The sequence below is a fragment of the Octodon degus genome, unplaced genomic scaffold, assembly GCF_000260255.1.
Source record: "Octodon degus isolate 3935 unplaced genomic scaffold, OctDeg1.0 scaffold00026, whole genome shotgun sequence".
Lineage (NCBI taxonomy): Eukaryota > Metazoa > Chordata > Mammalia > Rodentia > Octodontidae > Octodon > Octodon degus.
In genome coordinates, this window is record NW_004524602.1 from 5,961,945 (window position 1) to 5,977,188 (window position 15,244).

Consider the following 15,244-nt stretch of genomic DNA (forward strand, 5'->3'; position numbering starts at 1 on the left):
GACAGGGAGAGAGACACCTAGGTCCTGGGACAAAGTGCATGAAGGGTCTCAGTGAGTTGATGCATTTAGTAAACACCACTCTACATCCGAGAAACAGCTTGTAGCAAAGGATTTTTAAAGTGCACTCCCTCAGGCACCAGAGGGACTAAAGTTTGGCTTCCCTGTCCTCTAGCTCCCAAGTCTTGAGCAACAGTTAGTCTCTATAAGAGTAAGACTAATCTCACTTGATTCTTTGAGTCATCAGCTCAGCCGAACTGCGGAGACGCAGATGCAGGGCTGCAGAAAAAATCACGCTGCTCCTCCCCTGGTCCTTCACTGCGAGCTGGGGCCCAGGGGAGACTTCGCTCCTTGGAAAGACACCTGATCCCACCCAGAGGTCTGGGAGCTCCTGGGCTCACTTCCTCTTCCTCAAATCCTCCCCTGGCCTGGGTCATCTGTGCTTGTCCAGCATTCCTTTGCTGGCCCTCCTGGAGCTGCAAAAAGCCTAAGAAGGGCTCAGTAGTAGAGCATAGAACACCTGCATAGCCTGCCCAAGGCCCTCGGTTGCTTTCCCAGCACAATACACCAAAACAGTAAACAGTGCCAACATGGATATGTCATCCACGCTCTTATCACCTCTTTAAGAGTCTGTTTCTCCTCATCTCAGCCACCCTGAGCCAGATCCGAACACCTGACCCCCCTCAATCAGTGTCCACACTATGGACCTATGGTACTGACCTCTGCAGAATTGGGCACCAGGTAGTCAGTCTGGCCTATAGTGAAGACAGCCTGAGGGGCAGAGTCATGCTAACAGACAGCTGCCACTAAGCCAGGTTCAGAAAGACCAGAGCCTCTAACAGCCTCTTACACACTGTAAGCTAAATACATATGACTTTCCTTATCCTTGAAGTCCACATTCAGAAATCATTAGCACTAAGAGTTGAGTCTTTGCTGAATCTGTAGTGATGTAGACGGGACATCATGCATGAACCAAACACGGTTTAATCTTCAGCACACAACACACGGCAGAGGATGTGACGATTCACTGCCATATGGTTAGTCCTGTACAGTTTCACTTTCATCACTTTAAAACTGGTGTAGGGTGACCACAATGAAGCCACACCCAGCCCAAATGTTGGATTGCTCAGCAATCCACGTTTATCACTGGGCCAAGGGAAAGGAGTTGTGTCACATGTCTATGATCCCAGCACTCAGAGGCTGAGGCAGGAAGCTTGCAAGTTCCAGGACAGTTACCACTGAGGACCCTAGGGAGCTCATTTCCTATGTAACAATTCAGTGTCGGAGGACCAATGCTTGTCCCAGGTGACCCTGTGGGTAGAGGACTCCTGTAAACCTGCTTCCTCCGGACCTGGTCCCTGAGTCTCAGGGCTGACTAGGCTATGTGTCCTTCCACCGTAACAACTCACAGCCACGAGAGTGACTATGTGGAGTCTTTTACAGAACCATTAACCCCAGGAGTGGTTGAGGTGACCCCTGACGGGGACAGCTTTGCAGTAGTCATGGGGTGTGGCCCAAGTCACAAGAAGTTGTGGGATTATTAAAAGAATATGTCTAAGGACCAGCCAGATAGCTCAGCAGACTAAAGAACCTGCTGAGGCAGGCTCAGGGACTGGGGTTCTATCCCCAGCATGCTGTGCTGGCCCTGGCCCCAGGGCGCACTGAGACAAGAATGAGACTGGGCATGGTGGAACATGCCTTTATCCCAGTGCCTGAGAGGCTAAAAATAGGAGGATCATGACAAGTCTGATCTGTGTAGTGAGACCCTATAGACCCTGTACTAAATACATTAAAAAAAAAAAAGAATATGTTCAATTGTGGGACCCCTTAAAGAATGATACCTCTCAGTAAGGACAATTAGGATGTGGACCTAGGGCAGGGTGTGCAGTAGGAAAGACACTGTCCAAAATGTCACGGTGAGGCTGGGGAGACAGCTTGGTGGTCTAAGCACCTGCCTGGCAAGCTGAAGGACCTGGGTTCGATTCCCGGTACCACACGCTGTGCTGGCCCCAGAATCCCAGAAGCACCGTGCTGGCCATTGAAACTAGGTGTGGTGGCGCATGCCTGTCATCCCAGTGCTGGGGAAGCTGAGACAGGAACATCACTATGAGTCCCAGCTGTATAGCAAGACCCTGTACCAAATAAATAAATAAAAGATTCTAAAAAACTCTTTAAAAAACCAAAAATGTCACAGTGAAAAGGGAACTAAACAAAGCTGTCCTGTATCAACATTTACTTCTCTGCCATGGGTTGGAGAATTTTCCTTACGTACTTTCAACATGCCAGAGGACATCATGAATCCACAGGTATTTCTTAAGACTCCTTGCAAGTCTGTCTCCTCCATGTTGCCAGGATCAAAGAGCCCAGACCCAGAAAAGCAACCCCTTTTCCACTGGGATAACTGGCTGTGGGAGTAAAGAGTGGACGCTGGAACCAGGAGTATCGGTGCATGCGGGTAATGCCAGCACGCAGGGGGCTGAGGCAGGAGCACAGCTGGGAGCTCAAGGCCAACCTGGGCTGCTTAGCAAGCTCGAAGTCAGCCTGAGCTACCCAGGGTGACCCTGTCTCAACACCCCCCACACGTACACACACAAAGCGCATGCTTTAAAAATGCAAATTAAATGAAAGAAATGCTAAGCAGATGTCAGCGGCACATGCAGGCCAACTGTGGTCTCTCTTTTCCTTTCTATTTATGGTTTTCAAGAGAGAGATGTACCAGTCAGTGGGGAAATGTATTCTACAATTAATTTCATTTTAAGAAAATAGAAATGAGTACTCAAGAACAAGGAGTATGCATGACCGACCAGGCACACACAGAATTTGTCACTTTTCAATTTATAGAGCACCTTTTAAACTTCACTTCATTTGATCCTCAGTACAAAACATACGTTCCTCTTTCACCTGCTGCAGCATCTAGCACTATACAGGGCCAGCAACGCCATTCAGCTAAGACTTTTGCTTGGCCAATGAGTACCGGCTTTAGAAAAACTACTTCTCTATAGATATGAACAATTTCTGAAGTTCGTCAGGGGGAGAAAGAACAAGCCAGACGTTTGGAGGAATTATTAAGATCACAAATTAAGTCATTTCTATGGACTCTCTACCAGGAAATATATTTTTAATAAGGAAATGGAATCTAATCTATAACAGCTGTCCTGTTGCCCAGTAACAGTATATTAAGGCAGATTAAATTATTAATGAAAAAATAGAGCAACTTGGAAACTTAACCTCTTTAATATTTTCTCATTCTTTTCTCTTTTATACCTGGTCATTAAACTGATATTTAAAACAATATATGTGGTTCTGTTATAGAGTTTATGCTGGTAATTTGTCCTGCCACTCGCTAGCTTGGAAATATTCTGCAATTTATAAGCTCTCTGCAACTGTAAGATGGAGAGAATAGAAAAACCACGGATTAAGGGGAGAGGATTAAATAGTGCACGTAAAGAAAGTGCTGAGCTCAAGGCCTGACTTGTCCTGAAGTTTTAATAAATGTACTATATTGCAATTAAAAATTAAAATGCATGAAGATGGAATCCATAAATTTTTATTGAGCTACTAGCCAAGGTGGTATTTAGCCAGTGGACCCCAGTGGACCATACAAGGTCTTCAGGTGTTGAAACGCTCTCACACCAGCTAGTAGGTAAGTGCTTCCTAAACGGCTCCAAGTGTCATCTGTCACCAAGCCATTCCAGCTCCTCCCCTAAGACAAGGACAAGGAGGTTCCCCAAACACCACTTCACTAACTTCACAGTTCCTTGTCCTAAGTCAGCCAAACTGCACTTGCCCCACAGACTCCTGAGCAAAGCATAAATACCACTGATTTATACACAGTCGACGAGAACTTGGGGTTGTTTGTAACGTGGCCAGGGCTCCTATCATTATTAAGTGATTATTGATAAGTGAGTCTATAAGCCATGCATGAGTTACTAAAACAATAATCTTACAATAGCACAGTTTAGGAGGACACTGCATGGAGACAAAAGAGATGGAGGAAGATATTTTGACGTTTTAAAAACTTGCATGACTGCACTGGCGCATAAAGAGGTCTGTTGACAGGAACTGCCTAGAGCCCCTCTGTCCTGTCTTCCACCTGCCCAGGGCCAACGGACACAAAGGCAGCATCTCAGCTGTCCCCAGGCCCAGCCTGGGCCGGTGCGTACTCACGTTGGTGTTGCAGAGCTTGTACTGCCGGTAGGCCCCAATGCACGAGATGGCTGCAGATCGCGGGGGGTGCGAGAAGCTCCGATCTGCCCTGTGGGGCCCCACGCCATGGCTGCTGCTCGTTTCCGGGCTGTGGAAGACACCTGAAGCTGCAGAGAAGCCTTGGTCGTGGGTCAAAGGCAGCTGGTAGATGGAGGCCTCCGAGGCCTGCAGCCCAGAGTGAGGGCCATTTTCACCGTGGTACAGAGGCCCCTGGTGGGGGAGCTGCTGGGCTTGCAGGTGGTAGCCATGTCTGGTGGCAGATGTCCCCTGGGACCTGGATGGCCGGGACGAGGGCCTCTGCCTTCGAAGCCTCTGTAGTGTGTGTGCGGTGTCCGTCTGCAGTGGTAAGATGTACGGGGCCTTGCCGTAGCCGTATTTGCCAGGGCCGATGGGACCTTGAGCTCTGCTCCTGGAGACAGACATGCAAAAGAGGAGATGACAAACCATGCACATTTTCATGTTAACTCAGAAGCTCTGGCCCACACTGCAAGGCATGAGGTGAGAACAGAAGCTTGGGAGAGAACCTGCAGTGGCCCTGGGAGGAGACGGGTGTCCCGGAAGCAGGTGAAGCCATGGAGGCCAGAGCTGGGGCTTCACAGAGGCTGGAAAGCAGAATGGAGGAGAGAATACATGGTGAGGGGTTAGAAATGAGGTCGGGACAGAAGCTATGGCCAGCGCCTGTGTCCTACGCTAGGGAGCACAGGCATTTCTGTGGGCCACAGGGAGCTACTGAAGGTTTTTTGTTTTTGGTACTGGGTATTCAACTCAGGACCCTGCGCTTGCCAGGCAGGTGCTTATGCCACTGAGCCACCTCCCCAGCCCTACAGAAGGTTTTTTGAGAAATATAAAGCTACTGCAGTTTCAGGCATGGCAACTTTCCCGGTCACCTTTTTCTAACATTTATATGTTCCTCTCACTCACCCATACCTCATATTCCAGAGCCTGTTTCCATTACCATTTCTGTTTAAAGAGCTTTTCAAGAAAGTGGAAATTAGGTGCACAGCCAAACCGAATGCCGACCTCGGGACTGGCTGGCCCTGAACTGAGTCCTTAAACCAAAGAAGAGGGGTGAGCAAAGGGTTCCTCATTTGTCGGTGAGGCAGCCCGTGCTAAGCAATAGGTAAGCGGTCACCTTCACATAGCTACAGGTCTGCGTTACAATCAGGTAAACACTGATGTGCTAGTGAATGTTTGACAAATAGATTACTGGGGTGGGGAAGCCCGGATGTGAGGCATTTCCATGATATAAATAAACTTACTTCTGTGGCATAAAAACTTCCATGGTATAGCCATGGCCAGTTTTAGCCAAGATGAAGACACAGTAACTCAACCAGACAGGTAAAAGGCGGGCCCAGAATAGCAATCCTACTCTGACAAGATCGGGCGCGTTCAGGATGCTATGGACAGCAATCCTATTCTGAATAGCAATTTATTGTGTGACAACTGTTTACAAAGTACAGAGCTAAGAATGGTTTGAAGAAAAAAGCAAAAACAGATTCAGACAGACTTCCCAAGACCCCAGTCTCACAACTGAAAGCAACTGGAACAGAACACGGGGTGACCAAAATAGAACAAATGTACTTCAGGAATTCTGAGGCAAGAGGAAAGCCCTTCCACCTGGAGCGATCCGGAAGGGTCGGCATCTCTGGTTCGAAGCCTGGGAGCCAGGTTCACATGATCTGTGGAAGGATTTCAGTCATCGGACACACTCATTTGCAAAATGACTAAACTAGATTAAGTGACCGCCAAGGTTGCTCCAACTCTGAAATTATATGCTCCCATAATAATTAATTCTACATTTACGTCAAATTGGAAATGCGCCCAAGGGTTTCCACTGGCTGGCCTCATTAAAATAAGCACATTAAAATAGCAATCGAGGTGAAACATTGATTTCTACCCTCCTGGGGAAGTCTTTCTTCACTCTCTATAACCACTGAATATAAAATTTAACACAGCACGACTAATTATTAACATCTTTATCACTAATTGCACCTCCATCCTCGGCTGATACGGTTTTGAATTAAGCCTCTTGGCTGCAGCATTTATTTTGCCTGTAGGTATTTCTCAATTAATCTTGGCAACACTCGGGACTCCTTTAATGATGGGGGCTTTAACAGATGCAATTAAGAAGTTAGTCTTAAATATATCTCTATATAACTTAGATGTGATTTGCTTTTCTCTTTCTTGTGGTAGGCCAGGTAAAATGAATGACGTCATGTAAAGGCAAAGGAAGGAACGTCTACGTGCATACGTTTTCAGGATCTGAAACTCTACCAAACACCCCGGCCAGAAGCTGCGTGCTCAGTGCAAATCTTAGCTGAAGACAGCAGGGGATGGAGATGGTGTAGCGCAGCAGAAGCGTGACTGTGCCCAGGAGATGCCTAGGATCTTGGGAAGCGGTAGATTCTGATGTACGGGAGGCCCGAGGGGGCCCTGGATTGTGCATTTTATTTATTTATTATTTTTTAATGTATTTGGTTGTTACGAGTCTCATTACGCAGCTTGTACTTGTAGTGATCCTCCTGTTTTGTTTGTTTGTTTTTGTTTTTTTCAGCCTCCCTAGTGCTGGGATTATAGGCGTGCACTACAACATCTAGACTCTGTGGCCGGCCGGATTCTCAGCCCACCCTGGAGGCAAGGCTGGTGCAGCAGCGGGTGCCGGGGGTCAAACCGCGGTCCCTGCACTCGCCTAAGCTTGCCTGAGCAGGTGCCTTAGTCCACTGCGCTATCTCGCCGGCCCCTGGATTGTGCGTTGCAACAAGCTTCCAGATGATGCCACCGCTCTGCTTCAGACTCACAGCTCTGAAGAACAAGTCACAGAGCTGAACTGAAACTCCTAGCAAAAAAGTCAAATTTTCCCAGCCCGTATTACCATTTTTAGTGGCCAGAAATAACAAGAAGACGGAAACAAAACTCTGGGTTTGTGACACATCTAAAAGATCTGCTTGCCCAGGACGGGCTGCCCTGCTGTCCCTCAGCAGTGGGTACAGATGAGCCAGACGGACACGGTCTCATTCTCAGGAGCCGAGGAAGAGCTGGCGTCAGCACAGGACCTGCGTAAGCATCCTTCCCAGGGCTGCCCAACGTCCAGCTACTTTGGGATTCACACTGCCTTATGGGACATTCTGCCTCAATCCAAGAACCCAGCAAAACCTACAGAAGTGTTGCAAAGACGATGCTTCAAATGCTAACAACTAGTTAATTCTGATAAAGACTAAAAAGAATGAGCCATGGGGCTGGTGAGATGGCTCAGTGGTCTAAAGCACCTACTTAGAACAAGCTCAGCAAAGCACAGGGACTGCGGTTCAATCCCCCAGCACCACATGCCAGCCAGTCCCATCCCCTGGTGAACTGAGCTGGCCACACACACACACACACACACACACACATAAATAAATAAAAATTAAAAAAAAAAAAAAAAGAACGAGCCAGCAAAGTGTGATCAGGAGAATTTCATTTCTGAGTTCTTGATTCAGGGCACCTCAATGAGTGGCAGGAGAATGCTTGTTTTCCTGGTCCGAGCCAATCATGATGCTTCAGAGTGAGTCTCTTCCCCCTCAGGAGAGGGTCCATCTGGCTAGTTGCCAGGGCCTCCATAGAGTGGGGCAGATTTATACTAAGTTGTGACAATAAGCACAGCTGTGGCTGAGTGGGACCAGCGTGGCCGGTTAACCCTTCCGGGAGGGCACACAGCAGATGCCCAGGGGCCTGTTAAGTCCTATCCCTCTGCTTAATCTACCAGAACCCAGCTATGGAATTTTACCTTGGAGTCCCTACTTGTGATAATTTTGGCTAATTTCTAAAAGTCAGGCCTTGCAAAACAACAGAGAGCAGAGTGGTGGAGGTCAGGCGACTGTAGTGTGGCTCACAACACAGGCCTCAGAGCCAAGACTCCTGGGGCTGGATCCCAGCTCTGCTTGGGAAACTCTGGGTGAGGCACTCAACCCCAGCATCCCTCAGTTTCTCCTCACAGGGCCAGTGCTAGGCTGCCACCATTGAGACTCCTCAGTCGGGCTCACCCCGTCAGGGGTGCTCTCAGGGCCCTGCGCGTGCTGGCTGGAACCTGAGAGTGATGTCATCTTGCACATCTCACCCTGCAGGCCTCACGGCCCTGCGCCAGGCCCAGGACTCTCCCTGTCCTCAGGTACACACAAAGATGCTGAGACAGGCTGAGTGTTCTTCATCCAAAAGACTTGAGACCGAAAGGGGCTCAGATTTCAGAGGGCTTTGGATTTGGTGATATTTGAAGAGACTTTATTAGATGAGTATCTCTAATCCCAAGTGCTCAAAATCTGACACTGGTGGTACCCACCTAATACACAGTTGGAAAGATTAAGTGGCTTAATTACAGCAAGAGTCTTAATGCCTTCCCCAAAGAATGTGCCGCACAAGTGTTTGCTAAAAAAGTGCTTCAGCTTGGCCCTTTATTGACTCTGCAAACATTTGGCAAATAACGTACCCTTAGTTTTCTTCCCTATAAGGAATAAGATGATCATTCGATGCTCAGCAAGAGGGCTATAATGACAAAGCCAATCATAAGAGCTGCAGAAGATAAACTGAAACTCTACTCATCCCTAGTGGGAGAGTAAACTGGTAGAGTCACTCTGAAAAATTACTCAGGAGCCCCTCCCAAAGCTCAGTGGGTATATCTTACAACCTAGCAACTCCACTCCCAGGTATACACCCAGGAGAAGTGAACTATCCATCTGCACATAGCTTGTACATGAATGTCCAGAACAGCATTAAGCACAATAGTCAAGCGGTTGGAAATAACTCAAAGGCCTACCACCCTGTTGATGTGCAGAGAACACAAAGCCTACCCTCAGCGTGGATTTTGAGTACTCCATCTTAAAGGGGATAGAGTACTGATATATCCTACAACAAAGATAAACCTCAACAACACCTGAAATGAAGAAAGCCAGAGACTCTGAATGATCCTACTTTTATGAAATATCTCCAACAGCGATGGTGAGCCTTTTGGAGTTTTCAGTGATACACAAGGCCCAGTAAGGCACACTGCCACAGGTTCACCACCACTGCTGGTCCAGCACACACAAACTCAGAGAGACGGCAAGTGGTGACCAGGGGTGGTGGGGAGACAGGAAAAGAAAGGGACTGGTAAGAGGAGCAGCGTTTCTAGCTCCTGCCTGGACCCCACTCCTGGCTCTAGGCGGAACTGTTCTGTAGGTGGACTGTTGTGGTTGTTGTGCAACTGGTGAATACATGTGAACTTCTGACACACATGCTTAAGATGGTAAACTTTGTGGCATGTAAACTATATCTCAGTAAAACTGATATTTTTTCAAAGATGAGCACATGGGTAATTCCCACCCTATTTACTTACAAACATGCTGTAAATATCAAATCAAAAGGTGGAAGCAACTGAGGGGAATGCATTTTTTGAATCTGAAAGCAGTTTTTAACTTTTTTTTTTTTTTTTAATCATACTTCAACATTGAAACCCCATTATTCGGTGACTTCTACTGAGAATTGTGTGTGACTTTTTTTTCCTACTTGTTCCCATTTTCAGCTGCAACAAAAGTGAACAAAGCCTCCAGCTGGGCTCAAGGACAAGCTCGTAATAGTGGGTCGCCAGGTCCCAGTACCAGGTCATCCAGTGGGTGCCTGAGGAAATTTTTGGTTCCAGAGATAACGGCAGCAAACGGCTCTTTCCTGTCTACAGACTCTGGGACTCCCAGCCTCCCTCTTCCAGGCTCTGCACGTCCTTGGAAGTGGGTCACCTCTAGCCATGCCTCGTAACTGCCACTTTGCAAAGTCCTAGCTGCTGCCTGGACCGTGCTCCCGGGCATGAACCCCATGTTAACCTTCAGGCTACAGCCTGCGATGCATACATCCACCTTGTGCTTACGCAGGTCTGGGGCGGTCTGGGGCGGTGTGGTAGCTGGTGCACTGTGCCAGCTTGGCTGACTCGGCTCTGGCAGTTCTGGGCATGGGGGCCCCGCCCCTTCCCTGCCTGGGCCCGACCTGGAGCTCCACTGCTTCCATCCTGGGGCACTATTAGGCTGGCACTGCGATTGGTTCCACCCTAGAGCATGACTGGCCCGCCCTGGGGGGGCGAATGGTTCTGCTCTAGGGCCATGGGCTGCCCCAGAGTGTCTCAGCACGAAAAAGTGTGTATAAAGGAGTTGAGGAAGGCTTCCTGGCCACCCTGCCCCCTTCCTTGGAGAAGTCCCAGTCCTCTTAGGAGGAGCTTGATCTTCACAGTCTCCCCACTTAGGAGGAGCTTGGATGGACACCACAGCTGCTGCTGCTCCTCCTCTGCTCTTCATTGTCTTCTGCCGCCACGAACTGCTGTCATTTGCCTTGAAGCCAGAGGAGTATGAACTGAAACCTCCACAAACTGAGCTAAATAAACCTTTTCTTCCTCCATGCTGAGTGTCAGGTGGCTCAGGTGCTGGAGCGCTCTGCCCAGAGAGCCCCACAGATAGCCAGAGCTCAGCATCACCAAGCCAGGACTCCCGGCCACCCCCAAAGACTCTCGTTCTGTATTCCCCTGCATCTGTGTTGGTCTTACACTTAAGGGAGCGCTAGTTCCTTGGAAGACCTGTCCCTTACAACAGACCCGGAGACCCGGCCTGCCAAGGGGCTGACTCCCTGTACTTCTAACACACGCCTACCTGACACTGACACTCTTGGCTTAGGACCCCACTGTGAGAACTCCCCCTCCCCCCCCCCCCCCCCCCCCCCCCCCCGCCTGCCTCTCTCTCTCTCATGTCCAAGGGTCTGCATCCCCAGAAGTAGCTAGCTTGCCCTCTCATCCTCCTCTGTGCAGGAAGTCCATGTGCCTTGGCTCTATGGCATCCTGCACACCATGGCCTCTGCTACATCGTAGGTTGGCCCTGGTACGGCACAGACCACCCCACTCTGGCTTCTGGTTTGTCCCCGGCTTCAATTCATACTGGCCCCTCCTGGCAGCTACTATCCACTGGACGGTGTCCTGAAGAAGCGCGCAGCCCACAGTCAGGCCTTAGCTGAAGCATGTTCACAGCACATCATCTTTTGTTATGTTAACTGGCTTTAGTGCACCAGGCTGCAGGCTTCCATGGCTCCAAAGCAGGGGCTGGGGCTATGTACCCTACATGGTGATAGCCTGCTCTGCCTAACAGGTGCTCAGTAATTGACTCCTGGGAACATGGAACAGGAAGTAAATGGCTAAGTCCAACCACTGTTGCCCAAGTGGGAAATATCTCACCTTTCCACTACTGTATTTGTTTAATATGTTGCATAAATTATTATGTTTAGTTAAAAGACTGTTAAGCGATTGTGGCCACTTCCTTCCACACGGGGCCACAGGTGGGCACATTCCTGGTATAAACACCTGGAAAAGAAACAGGCCTTTGGAATGGAAAGAGGACCCAGCAGGGGCTGGGATGTGGCCTTTATTCCCTGAAGGATCATAGAATTACAGGTCAAGGGGGCTCCATGCACACTCGGGCTGGACGGCAGCTTCCCCCCCTTGCCTGTGTTTCCAGGACGGAGTGGAATGGGCAGAGCGAGAAGCCTGCCCTGCAGAAGCCAGGCTGTTTGTGTTGCTTAGACTCTCCCTGTTTATTTCCATTCCACTCTCCTGCAGAGCCCAGCCAGGTCTCTGTGAGAGGCTGAGCCTCCCAGCTGAGCTCACAGGAACCTCACATGGGCCACAGCATCCACAGAACTTTGTCCTGGGCCTGCAGCTTGTTGGGAGCCACAGGAGAGGAGAATGAGAGCCCAGGAGGGTGTGAACTCAGCAAGGGGGGCTGGCCCGAGGGCTCTGCTGCCAGGCTAAAGCCTCCTTGAAAGTTCAACTGGGAGCTTCTCAGCTTTTCAGCAGTAGGAGGCAGAATTCCGAGGTGGGAAGGATTCTCCCCTAGGGAAGATGGGAAGGAGGCATGAGGGATGGAGGGAATTCACCTGCCCAGTCTGAGCAGCAAAGGCAAAGTGCAGCAAAGAGAAGGCTAGGTGTCACCAGCTCCCAGTAACACATGGGGACGTGTGGCAGCTGGGGGGCCACTCTCCAGCAGGTTCCAAGTGTGCACATGCTCCTCCTTCATCCTGTCACCAAGGAGACAGAGTACTTCCTTCCACTGGACACCTTTAGGCTGGCAGAAGTGGGTGGGAGATGTGACTTGCAGGAGCGAATCTTAGCCCAAGTCCTCTAGTGCAGGCAAATGGATCTTTTAGAAAGGGGTCAATGGACACTAAACAGACCCAAACTAGGTGCTCAAAATTCCCCATGGGAGTTGTCCTGGGTGCCTACACAGGTACGCAGAGACATGGCTTCAGAGATCCTGGCTGCAGCCTGCCGAACCTGCAGGATTCCCAATGGTTAAGCAACCAGCAGCACCCTTCTCTCTCTGCCAAGCCCTGCTTCTGCTTGCGGAGCTGCTAGGCTGACCCTGAGGATAACAGCCCAGAGAAAGGAAGATGCACACATCTGCGCAGGGAGAGAAGAGGTGTCTTTAAGTGTGAATAACTGGTCCTGTTGATCAGGGTCAAAGTCAAGGGCTCAGAAGGCAGAGAGAGGAACAGCTTCTGCTACCGGCTGCGAAGAAGGCACCTTGGAATTAGCCTTCAGCACCAAAGGAAATGAAGAGTCTGCCTAAGGGACAGCTGCAGGAGCAGGGAGAGGCAGTCACCAGAGGTCAGGCTGGGGTGCTGCCTGTGGTGGACAGCAGTGGAGACCCTAGACAGGTGCCAGGGACTGAGGACACAGGGACCTGCACATACTGTGGGGCGCCCACACTCAGCACCCCACCTGCATGTGGAAGAAGGGGCTTAGGGAGGGGCCTGGCTGGAGGGGCTTCGTGGCTCCAGCAGGACAGAGCAGGAGGCCCTCAGGAACTGGAGGCCACAGCTGATGGCAGCAGTCACAGCAAGGGTGGGAGGTGGCCAGTGAGACAAGGCAGGCCTGCAGAGGAACCCCTCTCTGGGTCCCAGGTGACCCCAGGAAAGAGAAGCAATACAAAACTAGGCTGGCCATGTAGCAAAGGGCATCTGCAAACCTTTGTCTCCTGCGGTGGTGGTGGCGGCGGCGGCAGTCATGGGCTTGTGGACCAGGTCCCCTACAGAAATGTCAGCTGTGTCGCTGACTCCGAGCTGTGAGTATAAATCATACATTTAAAACACAATCTAAGTGTCCTTAAAACACAGGGAGAAGAAGGGGCTCTTGATTACATGATGGTAAATTCTACTCATGGAGTTCTACGAAGCTGTTTAGAAGGACTATGTGCACACTGATTTAGAAAGGTCCCCAACAGACACCTAAGTAAACTGAAGATGCTACTTGTGAGAGAGAGAGAGAGAGAGAGACAGAGAGACAGAGAGACAGAGAGACAGACAGAGAGACAGACAGACAGACAGACAGACAGACAGAGAGACAGAGATCCGGAGCCAGAGCAACAGAGACAGGGAGAGAGACAGAGACAAAAACAGATGTATGTGGTACACGCTCGTATATTTAGGATACAATGTAGAAATGATAAATGACATTTAGAAGGGGACAGCTGGAGGGTGGAGCTGGGAAGCAAGAGAAGGGGACAGAATTGGGATGTGTGTGTGTGTACCAACTCCCCACGTGAGTGTGGCCATCCTGTCCTGCAGACGTGTACAAATCAAAACAAAAATTATAGGAGCAGAAATATGAGTAACACGCTTCTCCAGGCACTGGACTCAGTGGGGTGGAGATGAGATACGCTTGGTCGACTTCCTCCCCCTGTTGTACTTCTGTCATTTCTTTTTGCCCCCTGTATAGGTTTAAAATGTACAAAAGTGATATTGAAAAGAGAAGCAGCCAGGCATAGTGACGCACACCTAAAATATCACACTGGGGAGGCTGAGGCAGGAGGAGGGCCCCAAGTTCAAGGCCAACCTGGGTTACGCAGTGAGTTCAAGGCCAGCCTGAACTACATAGAGAGATCCTGTCTCCGAAGGCCAAAAAAGAAAACCAGAAGCAAAAACAAAAACACAAAAAAAGAAAACACTCAACTATTTTCTGAACCTTACAAAATGTCACCTATGGCAGGATGTGGGAAGGACCCTGGAGTAGGGGGTACAGAGGGCAGAGGCAGAACCAGAACTGGGCCTCTGGGGCATTCACGTGGACAGGAGAAAGCAGGGGAATGAGTTCAAGTCTTACATCTGCAGTGATTCGGCTAGACACAAAACACTCTCTTAGACACAGGCTGCAAGCCAGAAAGACTTGGAAGACAGAAAGAGGTAGGTAGGGGTCAAAATATTCTTCTGAAGGCCTGGCGAAATAGCTCAAAGGATTAAAGCACCTGCTTAGTCAGGCTCAGGGGCTGGGAGTTCAATCCCTGGGCCTGCCTTGCTGGCCCCGCACCCCGGGGTGCACTGAGATGGTAATTGAGACTGGGTGTGGTGGCGTGAGCCTGTAATCCCAGCACTTGGGAGGCTGTAGACAGTCTGATGTACGTAGTGAGACCCTGTAGACCCTGTCCTAAATGCAAAAAGAAAAAAAAAAAATATTCTTGTGAAATGTCACTGTCAATAACAAAGAAATCGCACACTCCCTGGAAGATTCCGGGTCAGCACAGAGCATTCAGCCAGCAGCTTCTCAGAGCCCCAGCGTGCTCAGGCCATATAGCCCTACAGGCCGGGCCTCTGTGCTGTCCAGCTCTCTGTTCGCAGTGACGTCACACACCCGGCCTCATTCCAGCCCCACGCTGGGAACGCTGTGCATTTGACTTTTCTCTGCAACAGCCTTGTCGTTATCCTCCATTCAAAATCCCTTCACAGCTCATCTCTGCTCGGAAAACCAAGTGGAGACCTGGAGAGTTTCAGGGCACGTTAGCTGAGATCTCTTTTCACATCGCGCACCCCTGCAAGGCAGGCTCTTCTTCTCAGCCCTCCCCCATACCCCAGTTCCACTCCTGCTTTCTTCCAGCCCCAGTGAATCAATGACGCACCATTTCCCAAACACCCAGACTCCTGAGCTCCGAGATCCCACTCTGAATTCCACCTTCCTTCCTTCCGCCCAGTACAGCCTCCCAGGTCCAATGTAAACATCAGCCGCTCGAGTGCC

General features: G+C 49.9%; 1 protein-coding gene across 1 annotated transcript in view; it reads right to left on the reverse strand.

Annotated features, from left to right (window-relative positions):
• Positions 1 to 15,244, reverse strand: part of Thsd4 (thrombospondin type 1 domain containing 4) — a 563,475-nt gene that overhangs the window by 466,186 nt on the left and 82,045 nt on the right. Inside the window, exon 5 of the mRNA XM_023712634.1 lies at positions 4,165 to 4,612. Within this exon, the coding sequence (XP_023568402.1) occupies positions 4,165 to 4,612 (448 nt within the window). The remainder of the gene's footprint in view (positions 1 to 4,164; positions 4,613 to 15,244) is intronic.